The sequence below is a fragment of the Chrysochloris asiatica genome, unplaced genomic scaffold (genome assembly GCF_000296735.1).
Source record: "Chrysochloris asiatica unplaced genomic scaffold, ChrAsi1.0 scaffold00106, whole genome shotgun sequence".
Classification (NCBI taxonomy): domain Eukaryota; kingdom Metazoa; phylum Chordata; class Mammalia; order Afrosoricida; family Chrysochloridae; genus Chrysochloris; species Chrysochloris asiatica.
Genome location: NW_006408624.1, coordinates 8655538 through 8674512, shown reverse-complemented (window position 1 = coordinate 8674512; position 18975 = coordinate 8655538). Strand labels below are relative to the sequence as shown.

Below are 18975 nucleotides of genomic sequence, written 5' to 3'. Positions count from 1 at the left end.
GTGGGAGGTGGATTTTATAAACGGTCTCATAGATCAGCTCCCCTTTACTATGTAGGGAGACTTTTTGTAGGAAGAGAGGTGATGAATGAATTTATAAGGTCTTATTTTCATAGGCTGTTTTGACATTGCAGCCTCATGGATTAGGTTTTTTTTTTTAACAGCGTTAAGAATGTTTTCACATCTGACATAGTTGTTGTTAAGTGCCGTCGAGTTGATTCCAACCCATAGCGACTCTGTATAAGGTTACCAAGGAGCAGCTGGTGAGCTTGAACCGCTGACCTTGCAGTTCAAATGGCTTTGCAGTCTGGCGCATTAACCCACAGCGCCACACCAGGACTCTGACATAGTAGAAGATCTAATAAAGAACCAAAAACCTGAGGGGGGTGGGCTTCAAAAAATATGTGGAAAGTTTCATTATCTTTCAATTTTATTTTTCCATGAACGTTTGAAGCCCCTTCACATAGATGGTTCTGTGATATAATACTAATTATTATAGTAACACTCGGTTACTTATTCTTTTTTTTTTCATTGTTTCTTATTCTTTTTCTAAAAATTATTGCTCTCCAAGGATCCTGTTTTAGAAAATATTTTTTTTCTAATTGTGAACCGCTTCTCATGAAATATATAACTATAGACTAAACTTTTTCAGGTAAGATTGTGCTTTAGAGGGCTTCAAACCATTACAGTAGCTTAAGTTCTTTTTCTCCATATGGGTAGTATCAGCCTGGTGACAGGGTAGGTTCTAGAGCAGGGGTGGGGAACCCTTATTCTGCCAACATTAGTAACACCATTTGCGGGCCACACAAAATGATCAACTTGAAAATTAACTGGCTATATTTGGTCAAACGTTTACTTAACTCACCCCTTAATGTAATAGCTAAGGATCTCTGATAGCGTAGTGGTTACAAATTGGGCTGTGAACCGCAAGGTCAGCAGTTCAAAACTACCAGCTGCTCTGCGGGAGAAAGATGAAGCTTTCTGCTCCCGTAAAGATTTACAGCCTCAAAAACCATCGGAACTGACTCGACAACACTTAACAACAACAATGTGATAGCTGGAACTGTGGTTGCCTTGGTAGGGCGAGACCAAATGATTTTGAGGGCCGTGGGCCAGATGCTTTAGATTAATGATGTTTACACTTGAAATCCTGGTGTTTCATTTTAAACCTTTTAATAGAAATCTTTCAAAGTTTTTGAAAACTAGGTGCATCATGAGGAACATTTATATATATATATATGGTAATGGTGGTCGTTATGTGCCGTGGAGTCAGTTCTGACTCATAGTGACCCTGTACAGGGTTTCCGAGGCTGTGAATCTTTACGGGAGCAGAAAGCCTCATTCTTTCTCCCGCAAAACAGCTAGTAGTTTTGAACTACTGACCTTGAGGTTAGCAGCCCGATGCGTAACCACTATGCTACCATATATATTTGTTGTTAAGTGCTGTCAAGTTGATTCCGACCCATTGCGACCCTGTGTAGGGTTTCCGAGGGGCAGCTGATGAGCTTGAACCACGGACCTTGCAGTTCAAACGGCTTTGCAGTCTGGCGCATTAACCCACAGCACCACAACCTTTTTATGTGTCATGACATGATTTAAAACTTGATGGTTATTATTCTCTTATTTTATTAATCAGTTCTTCCTTATCACCTCTCCTCAATTTGTTACTTCTAAACGAGTTAATGTTAGGAGTGCTGGTGGCACCGTGGTTAAAGCACTCAGCTACAAACCAAAGGTCGACAGTTTGAAGCCACCAGAGAAAGACATGGGAATCTGTTGTATAGATTACAACCTAGGAAATCTTATGGGACAGTTTTGTGCAGCCCTATGGGGTTACTATGAGTCAGTATCAACTCAATGGCGTACAACAATCAATTACTTAGGACCTTGAAAATTATGACTTGGTAAGAGTCATTTGTTCTAGGCGAGAACTTGGGAGTCTCTTCTATAGAGAGAGTTGGAGGACTTTTTTTTCATTGTTCTTTGGATTTGAGAATTGTATTCTAACTTCTAGATAAGTGAGATCTCTATTGCTACAATTTTTTTTCTTCATAGATTCTCTTTGAGTGATCACTGGTATTTTAGGAAGTGGAATTGGGTCAGGAAGTAAAAGATCATTTTCAAGCTGATAAGTTACAATCCCCCTGAGTGGTAGAGTATAGATTTGGGAGTTATATGACCAGGTACTTCATAGTATAATGGATACAAACAGAAGTGTTTGGTGGTCTTAAGAATAAGAATGTGAGTTCTTTCTTTAGCGATCTTTGTGCCAGTCGAGTACTGAATTAGCCAAGAGCATTCTTCATTAATTTTAGACATATTTAAAAAGAAAGTTGATGAGCTGGATATACAACATACTTTTGTACTGTGGGAAAGGTGCTCCAGCGGGACCAGACTTGTTGGCTTGTAATGAAGTGTCCCAAATAAGCTCTTTACTGCTTACCTGAAAGTGAAGTGAATCCCATTCTATTTGTAGAAAAGAAATCTGCTTAACTGATTTCAGAAAAGTTGTTGTGTGTTTAGAAGAATAGTATTATTTCTAACTGTACTTAAAATTTTACTTAGGACCCTTTTCTGAGTGCTACAGGGTTGGAGAAACTCTGGACCTTCATGTCTGCAGGAGCTTATGCAGTGAGAATAAGACTATAGCTTTCATAATCAACAGTCTCTCCGCGTGTATCACTTGAGAAGGAATATTTCCTAATGGTTTTTATGACTTAGGAGCTTGCAAGTTTTTGAAGAAACAGGAATCTCTCATAGTGAATTTCTTCATCGACAACATGCAGAGGAAGGTGGTGGCCCCCTTGGAGGCCCTCTGAAGTTCCCTAACCCTTGCATCCTCTGGCTTCATGCTGACCAGACAGGTAAAGGCCTTTGGGTGCCCTGCATTTAAAAACACACACACACACACACACACACACACCTGTGCATGGACTTGTTTATCTTTGTGTACGCTGCTTATGTAAAATGCTTAGAATAGTCTATGGCTCATAATAAGCAATAAAGAAGTGAAGAAGTGTTCCTTATTAATTCTGTTGTTAGTATTCATTGATTTAGGATGGCCCAATGCCAAGCGCTATCCTAGGTAAATGTAAATGTCTGAAAACAGACAGAGGACAGTTCTCACCTGGGATTAGAATGGGGTGCATGTGATGGAAAAGAGACTACCATCTAGATAGAGAAGGTCTAAAGGGGACAGACAAGGAATACACTTGTGCAAGGATGTCTTGCCCCCCTGGAATGACCACAGCACTAATTGCTCCAGAAGTAGTAGGTAAGTGGCTATGGTGGTTAGTTAGCTAGTCTGTGGGAGATTTGTTACTAAAATATAATAATGCTCTGTGGTAGGAGTATCCCACCAACATTAAGTGTGCAAATAAGTATGCTGTGAGGTACTTGGGTTTCAGACATGAATAAGAGTTGGCGTCTGCTCTTAAAGGAGCTCCTAGTCTAGTGGGTAACAAATGAGATAAATACTATAGTGTTGTCTTAGGCAGTTCTTATAGAGAAGCAAACCAGTAAAACGTATAAAGAGAAGTTTGTATCAAGGAAATGGCTCATAATTGTAAAGACCTGGGTCCGCAGTAGAAAAGAGAGAGGGAGCCTTTCCTGCCTTGGGAGTAGGCTACATCCCAAGGAAACATCCTTTCAATTGATTGGCTGCTTATAGCCAGTCATCATAGTTAACTGTGCTTGCATTAGGGAATAACCAGAGGAGCTCTTGTAGAGTAGTGGTTATGAGTTGGACTGATAACCTCAAGTTCAGCAGTTTGAAACTACCAGTTGTTCTGTGGGAGAACGATGAGGTTTTCTGCTTCCGTAAAGATTGACAGCTTCGAAACCCCATGCAGGGTCGCTATGATTCAGAACTGATTCCACAGCACACCACCACCATCACCACCACCACCACCAAGGGATAATAACCACATCACAACTGCCAAACCACTGGGAATCCTGGCCCAGTCAAGTTGACACAAAACCCTAACTATCACAAGTGTGGTAAATGCTGGCCTAGAGATCGATTAAAGAGCCATGAGACACAGTCAGAATGATGAGCATTCTCTTGGGGCGTCAGGGACCAGTTTGTAAAGATAACCTATGAACTAGATCTTGGAGGATGAGGGAATGTTTATATGGACACAGTATAGCTTAGTGATTCAGAGAGCACTGAGCTGGACTATGTGGATTCAAAATCTTGCTCCGTCGTCCGTCTTCTAGCTGTGTGAGTTTAAGACAAATTAATTTATCTCTGTGCTTCAATTCTTTCTTCTGTAAAATGGTGAAAATAATGGACACCTCATAGGTTTGTTGAGGATTAGATGAATTGATACATACAAAGTACTTAGAATGTGACTGACACAGTGAGCCCACAAACTTTTAGGGAGATAGGCAAAAAGGTTACTATCATTGCAGGCCAAGAAATAGCAATGAAAGAGATGTAAAGAGCATGACTAGAATGGTGAAAAATTGATTTTAAGTTAACCTGAGCTTCAAATTTTTAGAAAAGGCAAGTTTTTAAGAGTGAAATTTTTGTAAATAAAATTATATACTCAGAGTCTCTCCACTGGAGCAATAATTAGCATCATGATAAATGGAGAAAAGATTGAAGTTGTCGAAAGACTTCATTTTCCTTGGATCCATCATCAACACTTATGGAAGCAGTAGTCAAGAAATCAAATGACATATTGCATTAGGCAAATCTGCTGCACAAGATCTCTTTAAAGTGTTGAAGAGCAAAGATGTCAGTTTGAGGACTAAGGTGCTTCTGACCCATGGTGTTTTCAGTAGCATGTGAAGGTTGGACAGTGAATAAGGAATATTATAAAATTGATGCATTTGAGTGTGGTATTAGAGAAGAATATTGAAGGTGCCACGGACTGCCAGAAGAATAAACAAATCTGTATTAGAAGTACAGCAAGAATGCTCTATAGAAGGCAAGAGGACCAGACTTCATCTCTCATAGTTTGAACATACTATCAAGAGGGACCAGTCCCTGGAGAAGGACATTATGCTTGATAAAGTGGAGGGTCAATGAAAAAAGGGAGACCCCCCCCCACCACCACCAATAAGATGGATTGGCATGTGAAATAGGTTTAAGTGGCAGCAGAAATAGGTTTAAGCATAGCAGCAATTGTGAGGATGGCACAATACTGGGCAGTATTTCATCCTGTTGTGCATAAGGTTGATATGGGTCGGAACTGACTCGATGACACCTAACAACAACAATTGAGCATAAAATAATGGTATCAGATTCATAATAAAGTTGTGTTTGGCCACTATGTCTCAGTGATTAAGACTTCTCGTTTTTTCCTCTTTTATTTGGTTGGCTCAGTAATTCAAGATAGACCTAGGATGGCTTATATTAAAATCCCTCTTTTCTACCTATGATGTGTCATTTGCAGGCCCTTAAATTTGAAATAATAAGAGGTTAGAGTAATATAATAGAAAACCGTAAGGACGAGTAAGCAAGGGTACCTTCAGCTGCCTCTAAAACACAATGGGTAGACATTCCATGCAAGAATAAAATATTTGTCTTTCATAAAAATAGATGTAAAGGTATGGTTTCTTTTTATACAGTCAGAAAGCATATGTGTCATTCTTACTGGGTTTTGTTTTGTTTTTTGAGTTGCAGAGTTTTATGTGTAACAAATTATGGCCTAATCTTTGAAATCTGAATCCTTTCAACCCTATTTGTACAGATTTTCCTCTTTGTGTTGCCTGTCTCTTCACCATGTAAGTATATAGTTGTTAAGTGCCATCGAATCAAGTCCGACTCATAGCGACCTTGTATAGGGTTTCTAAGGAGCAGCTGGTGAGCTTGAACCGCTGACCTTGTGGTTCAAACTGTCCTTGTAGTCCAGCGCATTAACCTGCAGCGCCACACCAGGACTCCAAGCATATAGTTGTTGCTGTTGTTGAGTGCTGTTGAGTAGGTTCTGACCCATAGCAACCCTACATAGGGTTTCCAAGGAGCAGCTGGTGAGCTTGAACTGCCGACCTTGCAGTTCAAATAGCTTTACAGTCTGGCGCACTCACCCACAGTGCCACACCAGGACTCCAAGCATATTGTAGGCACCTACAATGTGTTGCTGGCTAATGGGCTAATTTGATTCAAGTTCTAGATGAGCGCTTGGATAAAAGGGTGGATGACATGCTTGCTGCTGGTCTTTTGGAAGAACTAAGAAATTTTCACAGACGCTATAATCTGAAGAAAGTAGCTGAAAATAGGTGAGGATTTGACTGTTATTTTTGCCATTGTTGATTTTACCCTTATTGGTGTTCTTAAAAGATAATAGACCGTCTTGACTTTAGATCTACTTGTTTATTAGCTTTTGTCCTTAGCATTAGCAAGGCTTGTTGGAAGGCGATTTGGAAATAATTTTCCAGGGAAGTAACCTGGAAGCTGATGGAAGCGGGGGAGGATTTCAGAGAGGCAGTGACTGCTCAGGATCTCACCTTGCTCATCAATAAAGTGAAATGGCTCAGCTCATCCTCTCCAATGCAGTGGCTCATCTGCTGACTCTCTCCTGTTCCCAGCCAGGACTATCAACATGGCATCTTCCAGTCTATTGGTTTCAAGGAGTTTCATGAGTACCTGACCACTGAGGGGAAATGTGCACCAGAAACTAGTAACCAGCTCCTAAAGAAAGGTGTGAATTCTTTCATCTGTGGGGTGGCAGAGTACCTTACTAGTATGGTCTAAGAATGAGCTGAGGCCAGAGGAGTGCCAAAATGGCCTTCAGAATGGAAATTTTCTGTCCTTTAAATCTAGCATTATGCTGTCTACTGTAGGCTGAGTTTTCTCTTCTGCTGGCCTGGGAGGGTCATTCTCGTAGCAAGATAAAAAGTACTTACGCAGATCTTCTTAAAGCTGTTCTATTTTTCAGGTATTGAGGCTCTGAAACAAGTGACTAAGAGATATGCCCGGAAGCAAAACCGATGGGTTAAGAATCGTTTCTTGAGCAGTAAGTCTCACGTGCTTACGTATCCCCTGAGTCTGTCTCTAACCTGAATGTGAATATATTCCGTTTACTCAGAACATGAACTTGTATTTCTGGACCTGCTCTGAGATTTGGATCTGACCTGGAGGAAGATCTATTGTATAAATAATAGTCCAGGGATATTTTTCTTTTGATGGTTTAGGGAAAAAAATCAGTCTTTGGTTTGAGGAGTCAGCCTTATGCTTTGAACAGATGGGTGGTGCAGACAGGTAAGAGCAAAATAGCAGCATTTTCTCAGCAGAGGAGGTGCTCAGGGCTGATTTTAGTTTCAAATTTTATACCTAAAGACCAATCACATTTCTGTAAGGGAGACTTTCATAGTTAAAAATGGCTCTTGGGCTAGATTGTTGTTGCTGTTGGTGAAGTACCATCCAGTTGGTTCTGACTCTTAGCGACCCTGTATAGGGTTTCCGGGCCTTTAAGTCTTTGCAGAAGCAGAAAGCCTCATCTTTCTCCCACGGGAGTGTCTAGTGGGCTAAACCTGTTGGTCTTGTGGGGTGCAGTCCAGTGCTTATCGTATGGAGCAACCACACTCCTCTTGGCCCAGATAGAAAATAATAGAAAGGCAAAATCTTAACCAATTAGTCCAATATTTCTTTTGTGTTCAGATATGCGGTGTTTTGAGCTGTTTCCCTTTATTATTGTTACGTCCCGTTGAGTCGGTACTCATAGCAACCCTATATACAATATAGGGAAACCCTGCTACCCAGGCCCGTACCAAACCTGAAATCATTGCTATGTTTGAGCCCATTGTTGGTACAGCTACTATGCCAATCCTCTAGTCAGACAAGCTTTCTTAGGGTAAAAGGAAGGACATTCTCATTCATTGGACTCTGTCCTATGACCTTGGCACTAAATTTAGTGCTAACCCATTGTTGTTGAATCAATTTTGCATCATAGTTACCTTTAGAACAGGGTAAAACTGCTGCTTAAGGGTTTTCAAGACTAAATCTTTACAAGAGCAGACAACGTCATCTTTCCTCCATGTAGTGGCTAGTGGGTTTGAACCACTGACCTTATGGTTAGCAGGTGAATGCTTAACCCATTACTCCTCCAGGGCCTGATTAAACTCAATGCTTGTTGTTGTTGTTGAGTGTTGTTGAGTTGATCCCAACTCATAACGACCCTGCATAGGGTTTCCGAGGCTGTAAATCTTTGCAGGAGCAGAAAGCTTCATCTTTCTCTCACAGAGTGACTAGTGGACTCAAACCACTGCCCTTATGGTTTGTAGTCCTGTGCTTAACCTACAGAGCCACTGCGTTCCCCCAGACTTGATGTTAGACATAAATTGTTGAGCTGTGAGGTAGATGCTGGTTTTTTCCTTTTATAGTTGAGGAAATGGAGGCCCAGAGAGGTTAAGTAACTAACTGGCCCAAGCCAGGAAGTGATGGAGTATTGAATGCAGCCCACCACTCTTTGTTTGGTACCAGTCTTCTTGTTTCTGTTAGCGGTAATGTTAGCCAGACAGCATTAGCATAGGACTTGGTGAGAAATTGCATGATCAGGAGCTAAAAGGAAACTAAGCATAAGTGAAAACCCAGTTTTACCTTGTGGTCACTTTTTTCATATGCTTGTGAATCATCCCATGTTTACCTTTTGCCATTAGACTTGTGCTTTCAGTTATAGATTGGGACAACCGAGGCTTCCCCCTCAGAGCTGAGGCTCTGAGTATATATCCATGATCATGCTGTTGACCACTGGGTTGCTCAAGCTTTCTTTTCTAGCTCTACTCTCGAGGGCTAGAGTTTTCCCATGGAGTTTGGGTGCCAGGAGGGTCTTTACACCTCTCTCTACTTACCCTGCTTTCTCTGCATGTCCTGTTAAGATAGGAGAAGTGTTAGCGTCAGCTGAAATTGAAGTCAGTACTACAAACTTCTAATGCATCTCTCCCCAGGGCTGACAATTAGTCTGTAACAAAAGACATTTTTTGTAATGATTTGGAACTTCCTCCTGTGGTAAAGCCACAATACTCCCCCGTCTCTGAGACAGGCGGGGTTGACAGCGCAGCGTGTCATAAGCTCGTTCCTTATTCGCGTGTGTGCTGGCATAGCCCTGGTGCTAGAGTGAAAGGCACAGCTGCCCTGTAAATCAGGAGCTGCATGTGATTGGCCAGGGCTGGTCTGCTGGGCTATGGTGCTGGCAGGAAGCCAGAGGGACTTCCCCACCCCAGCTTGGCCTTGGACCCAAGCCAGAAACAGCAGCTGGGAGCCGAGAACTTGTTGAAAGGTGCTTAGACAGGGCACAGAAGCCCAACAAAGGATTTAGAGGAGAAAGGAAAATGTAGAGTGGCCTGGAAACAGGTGCAGAGCTTAGCCAAGGCCAGGTGTGCTGTGGATGCTGCCTGCACCCTCCCAGTCTCACCTTTCCGTGTGGTGGCAGGTGCAGCCCAGTCCAGTTTATGAAGAATCGTATTTGTGGTTGGCACAATCAAAAGGCCAGCACCTGCCAGCCGTTGGCATCCTGAGGCCTTTGATGTTTTTGTCCACAGGGTGATGCTCTTTGCCTCTCAGCAACTGACGTAACCTATCTGTGGAAGGTACTTTAGTATGTAGACTTGGGGAGCTACTAGCAGAGACAGCACTCTGGCAGGATGCTTGGCTCAGAGCTGTCCTGTCTGCTACTTTCTATCTCATCACCAATCCCAAGTGTTCACTAGAGCGTGTTTCTTGAATCTAGATCTGTTTCCTAAAAAGAGCTCAAGTAGGTCAATTCTAAACCTTCTTTCTAGTTCTCAGATTAGTGCTCATTGGCTGATACTCTTCTGTTCCCAGTCCATGATTATTAACATGGTACCAAGGAGTTTCATGAATGCCAGACTCCTGAAGGGATATATAAATCTGAGACTAGTGACTGCCCGAAAGGAAATGCAGGAACTCTTCTTCCAGAGAGTGACATCACTGCTTGATGATGTGGGACTTAGAACAGAAACTTACTTAAAGTGGTTTGATCATTTCCCCACTAGAATGTGTTGACTTTAAGTTGTAACCCACATAGTTGTCATTATTCTGTTTTCTTGACCGATTTGGAATATATTGCACATGCATCTCTAGTTTATATAGCTAGACTTGTTGGTCTCAAACCAGTCAGCCTTTTAGGTCTTTCTTGGGTTGTTGGTAGCAGTTTGGTTTGGTGTTTCTGTTTAGAGGTAAATCACATGCTCACAATGTTTATTCTCTTGGTTCCAGGTATTTCCCTTGAATATTTTGGAGTCCTGGGAGCAGAATAGATTGGACCTTTGAGGCTGACCTCTCACAACTTTTCTTTGTCATCATTAGGGCCTGGTTCCAGTGTCCCCCCGGTATATGGCTTAGAGGTATCTGATGTCTCAAAGTGGGAGAAGTCTGTACTTGAACCTGCTCTTGAAATCGTGCAAAGTTTCATCCAGGTGATTGTTAATCATGTTAAAGTCTCTTGTCTGGTTTTCAGTGAACTTTCCTTAACTGACACCTTTGGTACTCTGTCAGAGACCTGAGCCTTATTTTCCATGGAATAAAGCAGAAGGGCTGGCTTCTTTTAGCTCCCTGGAGGCTGCATTTCTTCTTTTACATATAGAAAGGTGGTTGCTAAAATCTGAACACAGACTACCTACTCTATGGGGTGAGGAAAAGGAATCTTGGGGAAATCCTACTTCCCTTAATATCAGAGAATGATACCCAAATGTCTTTGAATCCAGTTCTTTTCTCCTCTTTTGTTCTTCCAGGGTCACAAACCTGTAGCCACTCCAGTAAAGATACCCTGCAATGAAGCTGAAAACAAGAGAAGTTACCATATGTGTGACCTCTGTAACCGAGTTATCATTGGGGACCGCGAATGGGCAGGTAGATCTGCAAAAAGGCACAGAGAAATCTGTAGGGGTGGGACACTTTGGCTTCATGAAGTTTAAGGTCTTTGGTAGGTAGGAGGATAGAGTCTGCTTATTTCTAAAGGGATGACTGGATTCTTTAAAAGCCTGTGCTCAAATCCCATAGAGACTGCCAAATGGGGGAGCTTTGTCTATATTCTGATTTTCAAAAAGAAGACCATTATGTCCTCCAACTTCAGCTGGAGTAGATGCCTTATACTGAAAGGTCTGCAGTTAACTTCCTAGAACTTCTTTGACCTGATGACCCTGCCTTGTGGGAGTTGCGAGGTCTTTCATGTACAGAACTCAGTGGAGATGAGATGGCACTGGAAGGGAAGCCAGGCAACTCATCCAAGAGACAAAAAAAAGCGGAAAGATAGGTGGGAGGGAACAGGAAGTGCTGTTAACTCCTCCTGAGTACGTTCTTCAAAAGTGGTACCTTCAGTCATTTTTAAGGTAGTGTATTGAATTGTCGTTGTTGTTAAGTGCCTTTGAGTCGTTCCGACTCATTGCGACCCTGTGTAGGATATCCGAGGAACAGCTGGTGAGTTTGAACTGCTAACCTTGTGGTTCAAGTGACTTTGCAGTCCAGTGCTTAGCCACAGTTTCAGGACTCCATACTGAATTCATTGGTGGTGGCTGCTAAAACTTGATGAAAAGATGTTGTGAAAGCAAGATTGTCAAATGTGTATGAATGGAAGGTTGCTGTTATTGTTAAGTGCTGCCAAACCAGTTCTGACCCATAGTGACCCTGTATAGGATTTCCGAGGAGCGAGTGGTGAGTTTGAACCACCATCCTTGCAGTTCAAACTGACCCCGTGGTGGAATGCTTATCCTACAGTACCATACCAGGACTCCAATATCTTATTAGTCCATGCCAACACCTTTGTATTGTCATGACTGAGAACATGGGATGTAAAGCCACAACATCTGAATGGAAGAAAATGGTGGAAGGTAGTCATGTCTTTATCCTACATTGGTGTCGCACTGTAGGATAAGCACTGGAGTGTTTACCTCAGGGACGGCGGTTCAGACCCACCAGCCACTCCTCAGAAACCATATATAGGAACTGACTCAATGGCACTTAATAACAACAGCCAACTGTTATTCCTGTCCTCAGGCTCTATATCTCTGATGTTAGAGCCTGGATCTACCTCTACTATGAAGTCACATTGCACTGCCCTCTTGGATATCTGTTTTGCTGTTGTTGTTAAGTGCCGTCAAGCTGGTCCTGACCCATAGTGACCCTGTATATGGTTTCTGAGGAGCGGCTTGGTGAATTTGAATCGCCAGTAAAAGTCCAAATAGCCGTCACCTCCGGACCTTGGATTTCCATTGTATTTAGAGACACTTTTAAGGCTCACTCTTTTTAGGCACAAGGAACCCTGGTGTGGTACAGGGAGTGAAGCATTGGGCTGCTAACTGAAAGGTCAGCAGTTTGAACCCAGCAGCTGCTCCACAGGAGAAAGATGACTCAGTCTGCTTCTGTGAAGGTTTACAACCTCAGAAACCCTAGGGCACAGTTCTACTCTGTCCTAAAGGGTCACTGTGATCGATGGCAATGGATTCTCTTTGGGCCCAGTAGGGCTTGTAGTTTACCCAGCAGCTGGCCTCCTTCTGCTGAGAGTACTGCTTTGCATGGCATCCTCATAGAAATAGATTTTTCTCCCCATACCAACCAATAGAGTGATTCGTTCTATTAACTACTAACTCTGGCAAAATGAAATTCATTGTCAGAGACTGGGGATGGCTGTGATTGCCCAAGCAGCAGAAGAAGCCTCGATTGTCGTTGGCTTATGAAAGGAAAAAGAGAAAAAGACTGTCTGATTGTTTTTTCTAAGAGAAACTTAGTGGTTCGATTTGTGGACTGTCCTTCAGGGATAGCCTCAGAGAAGCAACATTTGTGAGCCTTTGTGAGCTCAGCTTGTGTAAGCCCTTCTATAGTGCCATCTGTCAAGTCCTTGCTCCCATCTCCTGCTGCCATGAAGAGCCCAGCCAGAAGCCCACTTTTTGCCTTAGGCTTGAGCTGGAGAACAAAGCGGACTTTTTTTTCCCAAGTAAACTTTTCTTTGACTTTTAACCTCCTTCTTACTTATTTTCATACTTCTGAACTCTTAAAAATGACGTATTTTTAGTATGTATAAAAAGAGAGTTTAATCTAATAATCTCTGTCCTTAGGTCTTCCCCAATGAGATTTCCTTTGAAAAGAACAAGACAGTGAAAATGAGCCCATGTGAGTTAATCAGAAGGTGGTAACTGTCTTAGGGGTGAGAAGTCAGACGTTAATATCAAGCAAGAGAGGCCTTTCAGCTCCTGCTCCTGTGGACCCTCAGGCAGGATCAGCAGAAGGGATGCTTGTGGAGACTGATAGTCAGATGGTGTCTCTAGACGAGGCACAGGGATCTCAGAGCAGGAAGGACACGCTGGTGGCAAGGAAGAAGTAGGCAGAGCAGCTCTATTCCTCACTCTCTGTAGTGGTGGGTGCTGCCAGCAGCACAGGCCATCTCATGTCCTCCAGCACAACTCTTTGTAATACAGACAAGGGTTTGAATTTGTAATTTTTTTAACCTTTTAAGTTCAAATGCTTCTGTAACCGGAGGCCTTACACACAGGCCCTGGTTCTGGAAATGGGCTCTCTTTTTGAAGTTATAGGCAGACACAGAAGAGTTTACCCTGCTGTGCAACTTAGGACAAAATGAAGGACCACTCTGAAACTCAGTTTCCCCATGTATAAAATGAGCAGAATGGTATCATCCTGCCAGATTATTACGCGGACTGTTGTTATTATGTGCCACTGAGTTGATTTTAGACTTACAGCGACCTCATGTGACAGAGTATAACTGCCTCATAGAATTTTCAAGGCTGTGGAGTCCTGGTGTGATGCTGTGGGTTAAGGCACTGGATTGCAAGGTTGGTGGTTGAAGTTCACCAGCTACTCCTTGGAAACCCTATACAGGGTCACTATGGCTAGGAACTGACTTTACAGGAACAGATCACTAGGTCTGTCTCCTGTGGAGCCCTGAGTGGCTTTTAACCATTGCACCAGCAGCGCTGGTGAGGATTAGCAATGTAAAACAGCAGTGCGCCGAGCAGGGTGCTGGGCATGCTTGGCTGCGTGGTAGGTGACTGTAGCCTGCTAACTAGCTAGTTGTTATAACTTCTTCTTATTCCTGGAGAAAGGGATTGTGCAATGCATTTTGTTTTCTTTTTGGATGAACTTTTAAAAATTCTAATGAGTTTGGCTTTTGTTTTTTTAATTTTACCAGCGCATCTAAAATCCAAGTCTCACTTATACCAGCTGAAGAAAAGAAGATTGGACTTGGGTGCTGCCACCACCTTAGGAAGTCAGAGTATTTCTCCAGAGTGTGTCAAAGAGCTTTGAGAGGATGGATCCTCAGGGCTGAATGATCAAGAGCTGAAATCCAGCATTTAAGAGACATGTCTAATGACTTTTGCAAAGGTGGAGGGAACCCAGTTCAAAAGGGAGGGAGGGATACATGTGTCTCCTAGTCTAGGCTGAGCAGTACTACACAGAAAGCGACCACCGTTTTCTTCCATTCAGATATTGTGGCTTTAAATCCCATGTTCTCTGTCACGGAAACAGCAGGTCTTGTTAGCTTCTTTTTATGACTGATGTATCTGGTGATTATACACTTCCGGAAAGGAGTTGGGTTTTTTTAAAATCTTTTAACCTTAAAGGTTCTATTTTTAAAAGAGGCACAGATTGCACTTTTTTACACTTGAGGATTTTCTCAGTGGTGAATACCAGGGTTCGCTATATCCTTAAAACAAGTCTTATGTCCCTACTCTGGCTAAAAATATCTAATTTCCAGGCACTTTTATAGGTGACTAAAGTATTGTAAGCTGCAAACCAGGAGTTCTGGATTTGAGTGAATGCCCTGAGAGAACCAGTCCCTTGTGAGGTGATTGAGTGAACCAGAGTAAGTCTTGGAATTTCCTTGGAAAAGGAGGGGATTAGATGAAGGTGGTTGTGAATATGGGACTAGAAAAGAACAGGGAAGCCCAGTTAAAACCACTATTATTCAAAGATTTTGGACTGTGTTGAACTGCTCCTTTGTGGTCATCACTATTATAACTGCCTGTTGAGTTAGTAATCTGTATTTTTATTGAGAGTTAAATAAAAATTTTATACAAACCTCGTTGTTTAGTTCAGTTTGACTCATAGTGACTCTATACAGGTTTCCTAAGGAGCAACGGGAGGGTTTGAATCGCGACTTTCTGGTTTGCAGTCCAGTGTTGATCCTACAGTGCCACATCAGAGCCTCATTGGTCGTCAGTTGTCATATGGTCATTGGTCATCAGTCTCATATGTCTGTCAGTTTGTCGTACTGTGGAGGCTTGTGAGTTGCTGTGCCACCGGTATTTTAAATATTAGTAGGGTTACCCATGGTGGACAGGTTTCAGATGAACTTCCAGACAAAGACTAGAAAGAAGGAGTAATGAACTGCTTCCGAATATTTAGTCACTAAAAACCATGTGAATAGCAGAGAAACACTGTCAGACATAGTGCCAGAAAATGAGCTCCTCAGGTAGGAAGGCATTCAAAATGCGACTGGGGAATAGCTGCCTCCTCAAAGTAGAGTTGACCATGATGATGCAAATGGAGTAAAGCCCGTGGGACCTTCATTTGCTGATGGAGCATGACTCAAAATGAAGAGAAACAGCTGCAAACATCCATTAATAATCAAAATAAGGAATGTATGAAGTATAAATCTAGGAAAATTGGAAGTTGTCAAAAATGAAATGGAACACATAAACATTGATATCTTATGCAGTAGCTGAAATGGACAGGTATTAGCCATTTTGAATCTGACAGCCACATGGTTTACTATGCCGGGAATGACAAATTGAAGAGGAATGGTGTTGCATTCATTGTCAAAAAGAACATATCCAGATCAGTCATGAGGTACAACGCTGTCTGTGATAGGATAATATCCGTGCACCTACAGGAAAGCCTAAGCCATTTGAACTGCAAGATCGGCAGTTCAAGTTCACCAGCTGCTCCTCGAAAACCCTATACAGGGTTGCTATGGGTTGGCACCGACTCCACGGCACTTCACAACAACAACAGGGAAGCCCAGTTAATACCACTATTATTCAAATTTATGCACCAACCACTAGAGCCAGTGAGGATGAAATAGAAGAATTCTACCAACTTCTTCAATCTTAAATTGATCAAACATGCAATCAAGATGTATGATCATTACCGGTGATTGGAATGCAAAGGTTGGGAGCAAAGAAGAAGGATCAGTAGTTGGAAAATAAGGCCTTGGTGATAGAAATGATGCTGGAAATCGCATTATACAATTCTGCAAAATCAATGACTTGTTCATTTCAAATACCTTCTTTAGACAGCATAAGAGACAAGTACACATGGACCTCGCCAGATGGAATACATAGAAATCAAATTGACTATATATGTGGAAAGAGATGATGGAAAAGCTCCATATTATCAGGCAAAACAAGGCCAGGGGCAGACTGGAACAGACTATCAATTACTCATATGCAAATTCAAACTGAAGCTGAAGAAAATGAAAACAAGTTCACAAGAGCCAAAATATGACCTTGAATATATCTCTCCTGAATTTAGAGATCATCTGAAGAACAGATTTGATACATTAAACACTGAAGACCGAAGACCAGAAGAGCTGTGGGATGACATCAAGAACATCATACAGGTAGAAAGTAAAGAGTCATTAAGAAGACAAAAAAGAAGGAAAATGTCAAAATGGATGTCAGAAGAGACATTGAAACTTGCTCTGCAGCATAGAGATGCTTAAGCAAATGGAAGAAATGGGGAGGTCCAAGAACTGAACAGAAAATTTCAAAGATCAGTGTGAGAAGATAAAGCCAAATATTATAACAAAATGTGCAAAGATCTGGAGTCAGAAACCAAAATGAACGAACATGCTCAGCGTTTCTGAAGCTGGGGAAACTGAAGAAAAAATTCAAGCCTCGACTTCTGTTATAGAAGGATTCTCTTGGTAAATTACTGAATGATGCAGAAAGCATCAAGAGAAGATGGAAGGAATACACAGAGTCACTGTACCAAAAGGAAATGGTGATGTTCAACCGTTTCGAGAGGTAGCATATGATCAAGGGCCAATGATACTGAAGGAAGAAATCCAAGGTCCATTGAAGGAATTGGCAAAGAACAAGGTACCAGGAATTGATGGAATAAACATTGAAATCTTACAAGAAAATGATGCAGCACAAGAGGCACGCAATCATTTATGCCAAGAAATTTGGAAGACAACTGTCTGGCCGACTGATTAGAAGAGATCCATATTTGTACCCATTCCAAAGAGAGGTGACCCAGTGGAATGCGGAAATCATCGGACAATCTCTTTGATATCCCAAATGAGTACAGTTTTTCTGAAAATAATACAGAAAAGGCTGCAAGCATATATTGACAGAGAACTTCCAGAAGTTCAAGCTGAATTTGGAAGAGGTTGTGGAATGAGGGATATCATTGCTGATGTCCGATGGATCTTGGCTGAAAGCAGAGAATATCAGAAAGATGTTTACCTGAACTTTATTGACTATGCAAAGGCTTTGGATTGTGTGGATCATGACAAGCTATGGACAACATTATAAAGTGTGAGTATTCTGGAACACTTAATTTTGCTCATGAGGAATCTGTACCTGGACCAAGAGGCAGTTGTTTGAACAGAACATGGCAACACTGAATGGTGTAAATTTAAGAAAGGTGTGCGACAAGGTTGTATTCTTTCACCATACTTATTCAACCTGTATACTGAACAAATAATCTAAGAAGCTGGGTTATATGAAGAAAAACGTGGCATCAGGATTGGAAAAAATCTCATTAACAACCTGTGATATGCAGATGATATAACCTTGCTTGCTGAAAGTAAAGAGGACTTAAATTATTTACTGATGAAGATCAAAGACCACAGTCTTCGGTATGGATTGCATGTCAATGTAGAGAAAACAAAAATCCTCACCACTGGGCCAATAAACAGCATTCTTATCAATGGAGAAAAGATTGAAGTTGTCAAGGACTTCATTTTTCTTGGATCAACTATCAACACTCATGGAAGCAGCAGTCAAGAAATCAACGTATTGCATTAGGCAAATCTGCTGCACAAGACCTTTTTAAAGTGTTGAAGAGCCAAAATGTCAGCTTGAGGACTCAGGTGCGCCTGACCCAAGCCATGGTATTTTCAGTAACCTCATATGCATGTGAAAGCTGGACAGTGAATAAGGAAAACCATAGAAGAATTGATGCTTTTGAATTTTGGTGTTGGAGGAGAATATTGACAGTGCCATGGGCTGCCAAAAGAACCAACAGGTTTGTGTTGGAGGAAGTACAGCCAGAGTGCTCCTTGGAGGCCAGGATGGCCAAGCTTCATCTCTCATACTTCAGACGTATGGTCAGGGATGACCAGTCCCTGGAGAAGGATATCATGTTTGATAGGGTATATGGAAGAACCCCAGTAAGATGGACTGGCAAAGTGGCAGCATCAATGGGCTTAAGCATGGTAACAGTAGTGAGGTTGGCCCAGGATCAGGCAGTGTGTTGTTCTGCTTTGTATAATGTTGCTATGAGTCGGTATAGACTTGATGGCACCTAACAACAACAGTTATCAACTTGATAACCTTTTCTCAAATTGGATATTGTTCATATGGTAATACTATCTAAACAAAGCCAGTGTTTGTTGAGCACCTAATATATTTTGGGAAGATAGAGAACTTTATTTTTTAAATTTGAGATTTTGGTATTTCCAGTTCAAGTATTGTGTCTGCAGTGACTTGAATTGCCAACAATGTTCTTGTTAGGTGCAGTTGAATCAGTCTCTACTCGTAGCAACCTTATGCTCAATAGAATGAAACACTGTCCAGGTCTGTGCCAACCTTAAAATTGTTGTTAAGCTTGAACCCATTGCTGCTGCCAATGTGCCAATCCATCTTGTTGGGGGAGTCTTCTTTTTTTTTTTTATTATTTTTTGCTGACTCTGTCTTTACCAAGCATGATGTCCTTTTCCAGGGACTGGTCCATCCTGGTAATACATCTGAAGTATGAGAGACGAAGTCTGGCTTCTAAGGAGCATTCTGGCTGTGCTTCTTCCAACACAGATTGGTTTGTTCTCTTGG

General features: G+C 41.9%; 1 protein-coding gene across 1 annotated transcript in view; it reads left to right on the top strand.

The window, feature by feature from the left end:
• Nucleotides 1–14272, top strand: part of TRIT1 (tRNA isopentenyltransferase 1) — a 67695-nt gene extending 53423 nt beyond the window's left edge. The window contains 7 exon segments of the mRNA XM_006867579.1: nucleotides 2719–2861; nucleotides 6114–6225; nucleotides 6535–6647; nucleotides 6885–6962; nucleotides 10274–10383; nucleotides 10699–10816; nucleotides 14106–14272. Of these exon segments, the coding sequence (XP_006867641.1) occupies nucleotides 2719–2861; nucleotides 6114–6225; nucleotides 6535–6647; nucleotides 6885–6962; nucleotides 10274–10383; nucleotides 10699–10816; nucleotides 14106–14272 (841 nt within the window).
• Nucleotides 14273–18975: the final 4703 nt, after the last annotated feature.